This window comes from Labrus mixtus, chromosome 3 (assembly GCF_963584025.1).
Source record: "Labrus mixtus chromosome 3, fLabMix1.1, whole genome shotgun sequence".
Lineage (NCBI taxonomy): Eukaryota > Metazoa > Chordata > Actinopteri > Labriformes > Labridae > Labrus > Labrus mixtus.
In genome coordinates this window covers 29,049,655-29,062,431 of record NC_083614.1, presented here as the reverse complement: position 1 = coordinate 29,062,431, position 12,777 = coordinate 29,049,655, and the positions used below count along the sequence as shown (strand labels likewise).

At 41.0% G+C, this 12,777-nt stretch overlaps 1 protein-coding gene across 1 annotated transcript in view; it reads left to right on the top strand.

The window, feature by feature from the left end:
* The window catches only part of ddah1 (dimethylarginine dimethylaminohydrolase 1), an 84,561-nt gene that overhangs the window by 57,489 nt on the left and 14,295 nt on the right, over positions 1 to 12,777 (top strand). The window contains exons 2-4 of the mRNA XM_061034408.1: positions 2,235 to 2,334; positions 6,816 to 6,889; positions 11,304 to 11,423. Coding sequence (XP_060890391.1) covers positions 2,235 to 2,334; positions 6,816 to 6,889; positions 11,304 to 11,423 — 294 coding nt within the window. The remainder of the gene's footprint in view (positions 1 to 2,234; positions 2,335 to 6,815; positions 6,890 to 11,303; positions 11,424 to 12,777) is intronic.

The window sequence follows — 12,777 nt, the reverse complement described above, 5'->3', positions numbered from 1 at the left end:
TGTGAGGGATTAACTGCTACCTATACTCGATATGCGGCACGTGGTTGCTGTCAAGGCATTCAAGAAACCACTGATACATTTGTGATGCAGTTTCTTGGAAGGACGCTGTGCTCTTAGTTAACTGGTGCAGAAAGACGAGCAGAACGCCTGCAGAGACGATGAAACATAGAGGGGGAAAGTTTGATTTTTTTTTCAGGGGGATTCCACTGGAAGGTAAATATACTGGAAAAGTGCACTGAGTCATGGGGTCACAAGGCCATTTGAAGGAACCTCATCCAAACATCCAAAATAGATAAATCCGATCTTAAACCCAATGATAAAAGCCATGTGGTGATTGAATACAGATACAAGTTAGTTAGATACACTGAGCAAAAAACATACTCAAACAACAGCCATCTATTCCACTTAATTGAAGTTAACCCTGAGTGGAAAAAGGTTAAAAAAACAAACAACAGACTCACAACTGAGTGTATCATACCTCAGTTTATAGCCATGTTCAGGTGGAAAACTCTTTTTTGATTTGAGTTAGGGATCATGTTGGTCTAAAACATGAGAAAGTGATTCACATACCATAATGTTCTAACAAATTTGAAACAAAAACTACTCCAGTAATATAAATGGATCTTAGGTATGACTTGGCAAAGGGAGATAATTCCAGTCCGCTGTGCATTCATTGTTTACAGTTGACGTAAAGTAAGCCATAATTTGGTGGTGCATTTAACAGATTGATTAGCCCCTGTGACACAAACGCTAAGTCACAAGTCAACTCTCTACTTCCGGCTATGGCTAACAATAAACATGACCTGTAGGCTGTTTGTTTGTAGAATTTTAGATTTTGGGCACATTAACATGTCTGGTCAGCTACTTTGTCTTTTTGTTAAACAAAATGTCAAGTTAAATGAACCACATGTCAATCATTAACATTATTATTTCGTATGAATCTTGCTAGCATACTGTTAGCTATTTGGCTCAAGGCTAAGCTGAAACCCACTGTACACGTATCTCCTAATGACAAGATGTATCTAAAATCTGCTCTTTGTACTGAAGTATTGGTGGAAAAATGTCATTGCTGTAGAACATTCTGACAGTAAAGGCTTATAGGTGATCTTTAAATCCCCAGACATTTCCAGTGATCTGCTGATTTAGGCTTTGATCAAATGGCTATATTTGGTTGTGAGGTGCATGAAAACATAAATTAATATGTTTATTATTATCTTTAGCATTTGACGATGGTATACTTCTGAAAAGGCTTTAAGAGGTGCTCATAATCAGGAATGTATAGACTCCATAGAAGAATAACAACGACCACTTTTGGAACAATTTGGAAAAGTGTGTGCGCATGCAGGCCTCCTCCATTGTGTTATCTGGAAAGTGCATGGCAGTCTACCTGGATGACCTCATGCTTCGGCCCTCAACAAATGAGGAGAAGCAGAAGCATTGTGTCGGGCCAAGAAGCACAGTTTGCGGGCTGAGGTCATAGTGAGATAGTGGCCTGCAGTGGAAACACTGATGCTCTCGCTAACATGACTGGCCTCGGAAACTACTCCCGCTGAAACCCCAAAAACAGGACAGTAAAAATCACACTGGGCGGTCAGACAGGAGAGCAGAGCAGCGAAAGTTCAGCCAAAAAAAAAGACCTGATATTTCCTCAGGTTCAGCGGAGAGGACAGGCAGGTATTATGTGGATTTCCCAGAATTCACCATCCATGGAATGCATTAATAATGAATGCTTTTATTCTCCGGTTTGCAGCCGACCTTAAACTTCCTTCCTGTTAATATATAAACGACAGATGACCCAGAGTTTGAGGACAGGAAGAAGAATTTTAAGAGTTTGTGTTTGTCCTTCAGCCTACCTATTTTCCGCAGACCCTTCCTTGTAAAAATTTTAACATACTTCCTCCAAAATGACATCATTTCATGGCTCATTAAAATGATGTCATCACGATGTGTTGGAGAGAAAAGTTTTTTTTTTGAATGTGCTCAGTCTTAGGAACCTGGACCCAGCTGAATAAAGTTCCCTACTGAAATCCAATGAAATCCTCAAACTGATTTTCATCATCCTGTTTACCGTCGTCGGATTACAACTGGAGCGCATCCGAATACTCCCCGAGACAGGAAATGCTGATGGTTTCGGCAGCGTGGCTCACTGTACGTCATGACAATTCGGTCTTGTGTGTTTATTTTCAGCAGATGTTTGAAATGTCTCTCTGTTTGTGTCCCCGTGTCTGTTCCAGGCTGAGACAATGAAAGGAGCGCTGAAGGATCTGAATCTGAACATTGTGGAAATGACTGACGAGACCGCCACACTGGATGGAGGAGACGTGCTGTTTACAGGTGAGCCATGTCCTTTAAATCTGTTCATGCCGAACACATAGAGCACCCAATATACACATCAAACATCAGCCTGAGGCCATCGACATCATGAAGATTGACTGAACTACAGCTATCCATAAAGGGCTACAAGAATGGACATTTACAAACCTTTAAAAAATCCTGTAAGAAAATCATGTTCCATAATTATATGAAACTCCGCCAACATTTTACGTATACATCTCCAGAAATTAAAAGACCACTGCAAAAATGTGTTTTTCTTTGATTTGATTGTTTTAATATGTTTGTATTAGAGCAAAATAAACATTCTTGTTTTATTGTTTACAACATTTCTCCCGACTTCCCAACTGGGTAAATGTGTAAAAGGGTAAGTTCATTTGGGTGCTTCTACTTAACAATAACACTGGAAGCTTAAAAAAAATGTAATGGCGATACCAAAGATCGAGGAATATGTCGATTATGTTCAGGAAGGTTAGTGGGAGCGATATCGTTTCTCCAACTTTCACATTTCTCCACCAAAAGCTCCAGAGTGCACCTTTAAGTTTTGTTTTCGATCTTTACATTTTGCACCCAGTGTGGGTCTTTCCCGGACTGAAAGAAGGAGATAGGTGACACACTGATCGTTTTTATCACCTGAAGAAAACCTCTTGTTGAAATGTAAACTTTTTGTGGCATTTGAGCGAGTGTGCGGTTCTGTATTCTTCCTCAGTCTGCTGCTTGCGCGCTGCCCTGTACATACATGATGTGCATATAGCTACCTCCTTTTTCTTCCCCTGACCAAACAACAGAAGATTGTTGTTTTAACTGAGGAAAAGCTCAGAAATCAATATGTGATGGAATAACCCTTTTTAAAAAAAATGAAAACGTTCATGTGTCTTAGCATGCTCTTCACCAGTCTTCACATTGCTCTTGTGTCACATCACACCCCTCTTGGCACAAAAATTCAAGCCGCTCTGCTCCGTTCACCGGCTTGTCAGGTGATCACCAAATCAGTACCTCGTCAAGTAGAATGAGGTGTACAGTACCTGTGTTGACATTAAACAGACACAGGAATAGAATGGCTTCCGTGCATGAAGAGATGCTGATTTAAGGAAAATGTGGAGTGGTCTCTCAATCCTTTTCCCAGAGCTGTGAAGGCTCTCTAATTAGCGCCTAATCCACCAACCGAGAAAGAACACACCACCGCAAGCGGATAAAAATAGTTAAATGGTAAAAATAGGACTTTGTCCCAAGAAATCTAACTTTTCAAGTTGTATAAAAAGTCTGCAAAAACAACACAAGCAGTGAAACAGTTGACATTTAATGGGCCTTGACCATGACTGACTGCACAGCTCCCCCCAGACAAATCTTAACAAACAAGCCTTTGCTGTTAGTCTCTCCAATTTGGTGAAAACATTTACTTTTCATTCTTTAATAATTTTAATGTTTCACTGTAAAGCATCCACTTTCAATATCATTTACCATGGTCTTGTAAAACTTCCTCATGAAGGTAAAATGTGTCCTAATCAGATCCACAGACATAAAGATAAATATATCCTTATTTAATATTAACCAGGAACAACATGTCAAACCCTGACTGCTGATCTCCTTGTTCACAAAGCTGTGAGCGGCTCTATGGTCAGGCAATGAGGTCACTGGAGGCATTTCTCCATGTTTTCTCAAACTCCTGGTCACAGCATGATGTCAAACTAATCCTACTTCCCACACAGTCAACAAGAAACAAATATGACTTTTGTAAGCTGTATGCTTGAACCTCTGTAAGCCCAACGATTAGGAGAAGTTTTGACTCACCCGTGTACAATGAGCCTCTGGTTCTTGTGAGCAGCGTGACGAAAACCTTACAAGGAGGAGGCCATGTTTTTCCACCTTGCCTCCATGCTCCAGGTCAGCGTTGACGTGTTTTCCTCCCGTCATTACTGACGTAAATGACCTACATTTTCCCTTTAGGGCCATACATAAGCCAAGAAATTTTGCAAGCTAACAAAAAATATCTGTATGTACTAACGCAGCAGAGTGTAGGAGTGCATACACACTGTAAAGCAGAGTTGTTTTGTTTTTTACAACTCCAGCTTAGCCTTCATTTTTACATCTCAAACTCTGTGTTTAGATTTATTTCTAACAGAAAACACAGAGAGGGATTTACCACCACTCTTTACTTTAATATACTGTAAGAACTATCTGTGTTTCTGTTGACTTCATATACAGATAAGAAGATGTAAGTGAATGGTAAATGGACTTAAAAATGTATAGTGCGTTTCTCCTCAAAGTGCTTTTTCACTGCAGCTCACACACTTTCACACATTAATGGCAGAGGCTGTTATGTAAAGTGTCCATCAGTAATTATTAATCCCATTCACACGCTGCAGAGGAAGCAGCGTGAGCAATCCAAGGTTAAGTGTCTTGCCCAGGGACACATCAGCATGTGGCTGCAGGAGCTGGGGATCGAACCCCAGACCTTCCGGTTGAGCGACGACTGACTCTACCACTAATCCACAGCCACCCCTGTGACCAAAAAAAACCTCAGGGAGCAAGCTTTACTCTGTTTAGGGCACTGGCAGACAAGTGGATACCGTCGAATTTCAGTAAATAACCAGAACACATACTTACATAATAAACTTTAAAAGATACAGAGCGGAGTTTTCAGTCACATTTCATTTAAAAACGTTGTATAATAGTTGCCAAATGTTGATTTGGCTGTTGAAATGTAAATATATTATATGTAAAAGTACATTAAAAACAACATTTCAGGTTAATATCTGTACATTAAGGGCATGTTGATTTACTCTTTCAGACTGCCCAGTCAATTTACAACAATTCTCCTACTGAACATGTATGGTGTCATGAACAATTACAAGGGGCAGAAGGTGGTGGTGGGGGTGGGGGTGGGGGTGGTGGTGGTGGTAGGGCGCTCCTCTGTTAGCGACCCACAGTTTGAGTTTTGAGATGATTTTAGGATTTTACATGAATCTAATGGGTGTCAATGCTTTCAAGTTAGTTGAATGTTGAATCTTGGAATCATGTATAAAAACACAATAAGTAATTCAAACTGAAGACAGCTGTACACTTACTGCATTGTCAGAACTATTACTTTATACAGGGTTATCAGTGAAAAACACATTTTTATTATCTATTATTTATTATTCCGTTTTTCATCAACACAATACAATACATTGTGGATACCTTTTTTGTTCTGACTTTAAGCTTTTAAACCAATTATAAATCAATAAAACAGATAAAGCAACTTAATACTGGCCTCCAGAATATAAAGATATACACATGCAAATAAGGATAGAAATATTAAAAAAACTGATTATTGATGTCAAAATACAAATAAGTTCAGGTTCATGTCTAGAAGTGGGAGGGGAAGTTCGTTACTCTATGAAACTTCCCAATCTATCTGTACTTTCCTTTTGAAATGTTTTATTTTCCATGTACAATAACTACAATATCATATAGAGTTTACTTGGCGACTTCAGGTACGTGTGTGTGTGTGTGTGTGTGTGTGTGTGTGTGTGTGTGTGTGTGTGTGTGTGTGTGTGTGTGTGTGTGTGTGTGTGTGTGTGTGTGTGTGTGTGTGTGTGTGTGTGTGTGTGTGTGTGTGTGTGTGTGTGTGTGTGTGTGTGTGTGTGTGTGTTTGGGGATCCTCCACACGAGCATTCCACCATGCGACCTCGATGACCTGCCGCCTGGGCTCGCTGAGCGGAATTTCCCTCGAAAATAAAATCTGTAGCAAAAAACATTGTACACCTCAGTGCACATTGTCAAATCGAAGGCTCTTATTTTTCTGGCACGTGTTAAAAAAAAAATTGACGATGGCGACGAATCAAGAGCACAGCGGTCTTTATTAGATCTTCTGTACATTCTGTTACAGTCGTGCGGTGAGTCAAAATGTGGGTCAGTGTCTTCCTTTACACTGAGCAGGCCACGAGAAGCAAAAAAAAAAAAAAAGAAAAAGCAAAGTACACTTAATTGGGTTTCTAGACACTGGCTTTGAGCTGTCGTTCCTTCCAGCTGAAATCGGTTTCACATGGCAGAGTTAAAAACATTTCCTGTTGGCAGCGTCTCGGCTAGCGGCTCATTTTGTAGAAGCTGAACAGCTACACTCAAGAAGCCATCACGGAGCTCAGTGTGCTGCTGCTGCTGCTGCTGCTGCTGCTGCTCAGCAGGCATCCAGGGCTGTGTTTGTGCCCCATCACAGCCAGCACTGTTGGCCTTTCTCACATACTTTCATAAAGTGCAGCCTTTGGGGATTGCTTTGTTTAGCTGCATTAGCTCATCTGTTACAGTAGACTTCACAGATTTTTAATTTGTGAGATATTTGAGACAGATTCATTTCTTTGATTTGCATGTTCCTTATCTCGTAGGCATGTTGCTGCATGCAGGCATCCATAAAGTAGTATTGTTTTAAAGTGAACTCCAGCGAGTCGAATTCAATTGATCTTCTTCTTTGCACAACTTCAGGTGTGTCTGATTCCTTCCCTCAGGTCGCGAGTTTTTTGTGGGCCTTTCCAAACGGACCAATCAGAGAGGAGCAGAGATCTTAGCTGATGCCTTCAAGGTGAGTTTAAGTGTTGCTGTGGCTTATAAAAAAAAACAAGGAAATTGACTTAAAGTGCAAGCATAAATATACACACACACCACCACATAAAACACACACAGTCCTCAACATTGATATTGTAATTGATATTTTAAACCTGCATAAATCCAATATAACATCAGATAAAGTCCAAAAGACATCAAACTTTTATCACTTCTTTGGCATTTCATCACTTTTCTCACTCCACCTCTAACAGTTGCCAGCAGACATAAAGCAACATTTATTCTCAGATTTTCTTTTTGGCCATCAGGCACATTTCTAATCCAGTATTCACATTTCTTTTAAGCTCTTTGGTTTCCAACTACTCCTGAGGTGAATATTCTGGCTTCAACGCTGCATAAGGTTACCTAGAATGAACCCAAACAGTATAGCTGTTAATACACTTTATGATGCCCTTTGCCTTTATGATGTGACTAACTAGCAGCTTGAAGTAGCGACGAAACCAAAGTGAGTCTTGTTTTCTTTTCTTTAAAAACTAAATAAATGTATAAACTGTATTTTCTGTACATACACTCCTAAACATTGTGTGTTGCTGGAACAAATCAAGAAACTATAAAAACTTGTTCTGTCAGCTGTCTACACTTTGACAAACTGATGGCAGGAAATGCTACGAACCTTTACAATTTAAAGCTAGGTACAGGAGTAGGCAAAAAGTGTATCCCTCCCACTAACCAGGCAATGACTGGTTAGCATTGAATCAAGGATTCATCTGGATTTGTGTCATTTTTTTTATCAGCAGTTGATTCAGTTTAAATCTTTTTTTTTTTTTTTTTCTTATGTTAAAGGCAGCTATCAGTAGAACACCATCAGAAACACATGAACGTTATTAATAAAATTCATCACTCAGGGGCCGCCGGTAGCCTCGTGGTTAGTGCGTGCGCCCCATGTACGGAGGCTTTAATCCTCCAAGCGGACGGCCCAGGGTTGAATCCGACCTTCCGCTCCTTTCCTGCATGTCATTCCCCACTCTCTCTTCCGACTCTATCCCCTTTCCTCATCTCTAAATAAAGGCATAAAGAAAAAAAAAAGAAATTAATCACTCCTTTTTCTACAAACTTTTTTTTTAAATTCCAAGGTTGTGCTGTTCAAATTCTTTAAGGAAGTGCGGTGAATCGGTACCTGACAAAATGTGAGGTTGTTTCTGTAAAATAATAATTAATAACAAGTGTTATCTCGAGGTGCTTTACAAAAGAGCAGGTGAAACCATATATCCTTCTTAGACCGTACTCATTGTTAATCATGACTCAACGATCACCAGTCTTATCTTTCATGTAAAAGTCTACATTAGTGTTTAATTCCATTCATTTCAATCCTTACTGCTTTCAGGGTTTTTTTCAAACCATATTTTCCTTCACAGCTTCTGTTTTAGTTGATGCCCTGACTGTAGTCTGTAGCCTCATCAATCATCACTTTGTAAAGACAAACACACCACACACACTCAGAGACGACATATTCAGACAAAGTTTGATGAATTAGGCATGCAGCCCACAAACAGGGTGAGAGAGGGTCACACACACACACACACATACAGACTGATTCTATCGCTCATGTTTACTGTTTCACACTGCACACTCGTCTGTGTGTGTGTGTGTGTGTGTGTGTGTGTGTGTGTGTGTGTGTGTTGCATTTTGGATTTGCTCTGAGAGAGAATATCAAAAGGCTGACTTGAGAGTTCAGGGCTGCATGAAGAGTTCAACACATCACGGTAACCTGAAAGGCCCTCATTGTTGTGCTTCCACCTTCCATCTGTGTCTGGTTCCAATTCCTCATCCTGGATTCCTCAGTGTTTTGTGTTATCTCTGATAAGTCAGGACTTAATGATGCGTCTCTGGGAAACGACATGGGGAAAAATCACTTGAGCGTCCATTATTGTTGTTTTTTTTTCCGTTTTGTATCAGATTGATTTTTCTTATCGCTGTTGTTTTTTCCTTTCATTATCAAATTAAAGCTCATTTAGTTGCCAGGTTTGTTTATCACTCGGCAAATGTGTACAGATGTTGAAGCCCTTTGCTTCGTGGTCTCTGCGGAGGTCAGGCCAGATGGGGACGTTGATTGACTGAGCACGTTTGGGAAGGAGTAAAATGAAGCGCCAATATGGAGGTCGTTCAGGTCAAGACCAGACGTTGCAAAAGAGCAGCCTTTCAGTGCAGATAGAAGTGGGTCTCTTTTTTCTTTCATGCCCTCAGGGATTCATCATGATAAGGAGATAAGTATGACTTTTTTTCTAATTTTACACTCCAAGGGCAACTTCCTGTTTGTGGATAAGGATGCGAGAAAGTTCAGATTACATAACTCCCGGTGATCTTTTATTATCTCCTTAACAAGCGCCAAGAAAAGAGTTCAGGAAAAAAATCAAGGATGTAGTTATGTACATTTTTCGCATAATGACATGCCAAGTGCTCGTCTGTTATTCAGATACGATCACTATTCCAGTGAATGACTGCACTTTAATTGATCTAATGAAGCCGTACAAATTCCGCCCTGACAAGTGTCTACATACACTTGAATGGAAAATGTCACAGTGGCGCGTTACGATGAAAATTGTACACTATAATTCTTCATTTTCGATCAAGCTTAAGCTATAAAAAGACATTCAAAAACATATTATGTGATAAAGAAAACACGTGGATGTCAGATGGAAGTTATTTTGTCAGGCCTAAACCAGAATTTATGCGGCCATATAAACGTTTTTTTTTTTTTTCGTTGCATAGATTCAGGAAGGAAAGGTCTTGGAAGGCAAGCTTAAAGTTTCATATCCCATCATAATTCAAATAACAGTTCTGTATCACTTCCAGGTTTTACAACTCTCTGTAGGACTCAACTCTGGTTTATGTAATCCTCCAAAGGCTTACAGTATGTCTAAGTGTCACAAACTGTGTACCAAACGCTCAATCAATCAACTCAAAGTGGGAAGTTCTGCCATTCCAGTTAATCAAATCCAAACAAAGTTGGTGGTTAAATGATGTTATTTCAGCAGGTTCTGCTATACTATAACTTTTAATTCTTGTGAGGGTTTCAACTGGCATTTTAATGAAGGGGTCAATCCAGAGTCAGCTGTTGAAGGCTCGGAATAAGAATAACATCGCAGAGCTCGACTTCAGACATCAGTCCTTTGCATCACTATGGATGAATTCTTTGTGGGGGCGGCAGTAGCTCAGTGTGTCAGGACTTGGGTTGGGAACTGGAGGGCTGTCAATTCAAGTCCCGCTACGGACCGGAGTATGAAAGTTGGACTTGTTTCTGGAGAGATGCCTGGTCACTTCCAGAGTGCTCTTGAGATAGGCAATGGAAGGCTCATCCAACAGCTCTGGCGCACTCTCCCTGTTCAGCAGCTGCACTCTGACATCTCTCCATTAATGCATGTTCATACATACTGTTTGTTCATGTGTGTATTTTGTGTATTCAAACCAAGCTAAAACCTCCGGTCTTGAAAAATGAAGGCAATGCAGAAGTGCAGAATCCTGCCGTTGGTCGATTGTCCGCTTGAGGCTGGCTCAAAGAGCCCAGGAAGTCAGATACAATGGACTGGCAAAAAAGCTGTTTTTACAGCATAAATTAAGATGTTTACAGCCTGGTACAAAGACCAAATAGGTCTGATTAGTTATTGTCATCAATGGCACACACTGTATGATACATGTTATCCATAGTTAGGAGCGTAGCTGACATGATTGACAGGTGGGCGTGATGTAACAGTTCGTCAAGAGGCTTAAAACCCGCCTCAGCTCCGGCTCTCAGCTTGTTGTTTGGTTATCTGAAAGTTAGCTGGGACAGGATTTCCATCATGGCGGCTGCTGCCGATGAGCCTCCGGAGCCCCCTGCTGTAACAGATGGCTGACGTCACTCAGGCTTCCTCCAATAATATTTAACCTCTATGATTCAAACTAAACTTCTCAGAAAAGTGAACTCTCTGACATGAATCAGCACCATAGGAACAAACCCTACTGTCCCATCTGTTAACATGGAGTATGCAGAGCTTATGACCTATACTGCAGCCAATCAGTAGGGGGAGCTCAACATTTTTTCGCTTCACTTTTGGGACGCTGCCGTCCATCTTTATATGCAGTCTATGTTTTACACGTCACGCCTCTTTGTCTTCAGCATAGCCATGATTCTGTGAAAAATCACTAGGAACACAACATGAAGGCGATGTTTACTTCAGTGTAAAAAGTATAGAGGCGGAGCTTTGTGTATAATATCTCTGTGTATAGAGGACTGTAGATGCAGGCTGCTACTGTTGTTACTTCATAGCAAATGTAATTCCAGTAAACATGGTTGACCCCAGAGACAGGTTTTGTTAATTGAAACCATATTTTATAACCTCTCCTTTCTTCATAAAGCTCATCATATTCTCACCAATTTTTCCCGTGTTTTGCAGGACTATGCTGTGTCCACCGTTCCTGTGCTGGAAGGTCTGCACCTGAAAAGCTTCTGCAGTATGGGGGGACCGGGCCTCATCGTCATCGGCTCCAGTGAACATGCACAGAAAGCTCTCAAAGTATGGACTATTCATGTATTGTTTTCTGTGTGTGTGTTGTATGTGCTGTAAAAGTATATCATCACTTATTCTATTGCTATTCTTCCCCCCCCCAGCTGTAGTCATAGATACCCCTGAATCAATGTAGAGGCATTGTTTTCACAACTATGACGCACATTGACGCAGCTGATTTTTCTTTTTTCTTTTTAATTCTTGGGTCGACTCTTGGCTCTATGTTGGGACGAACAACCCTGTGCTTTTTCTCTCTCTCTCTCTCTCTCTCTCTCTCTCTCTCTCTCTCTCTCTCTCTCTCTCTCGCTCTCCTGCTCTGCAAAGTATTCAGAAAGAAAAACACTACAAGACAGGACATCACACGTGTTGATTCAGAGCAGACTCCCTCGCTTCTACAGCTGGATCGCTGCTCCCCCACTGCAGAGCACATCGAAACCACCTGTCACCTTAATCCTCCCGCATTAATTCATATTCTTGGTTAATCTGAGGGGACTGCCCCATGGCGCTCCCACTCCAGCTTCAATTATGAATGTGTTGTCCTGCCATTAAACGGCTTTAGCTCATTACTGCGCTGAAAAGAATCGATCGAGCTCCATCGCAACGAAATAACAAATTCCGAGTGACTCGACACAAAGACGAAGAAGAGGCAGCTCACACCCTGACAGAGACAGATTTTCACAAAGGGAGAGATAAATCTCAGCCCATCCCTCTGATGGAATTATCCCTAAAAGCCCCAAACATCAACACGTGCGTCTGTGTGGGAACCTTTTTTTTTTTTTTTTTTTGGACTGCACACATGGGTGAAATGTGGTGGAATATGTAATATAACTAATTACATAAGTATGAAGACTGCACACAGGCAAAAAAAAACCAGCCCTGGCCTTGATAGAACCTCGCTTGGCAGAGCTTTTCACGCACCTTCTAGTGTTATATCTCCCCCTAGTGGCCCAGTCCCACAAAAGGTTACTTTTTATATTAAGTCAGAGTATCTCAGGGGCAATTAAAAGCAGACCATCTGGCAGCCTCGTCCTAACGAAGCCGAGTATTCGACAGCAGCACAAGGTCAGATTGTTGGTTTTGATAAGGCTGTTTGCATCACCCGAAGTGTACACAAGAACTCAAGAAATCCATCAATAAACACACACACACACACGCTAATTGATTTTATATACCGGCATCGACTCATTAAGATTCCTGCCTGTTTGATCACCCCGGTAATTAGCTACTGGAGCGAGGAGTGGCCATAAGCGCGACTTAATGACAGGCTGCTCGCTTTCTAATTACAGCTTACATCACCCTCTCCTGCAGCAATTAGCTCCTGTTTAAAAGCACTTTTAACGACCCTGTATTTGTTATTAGGTAA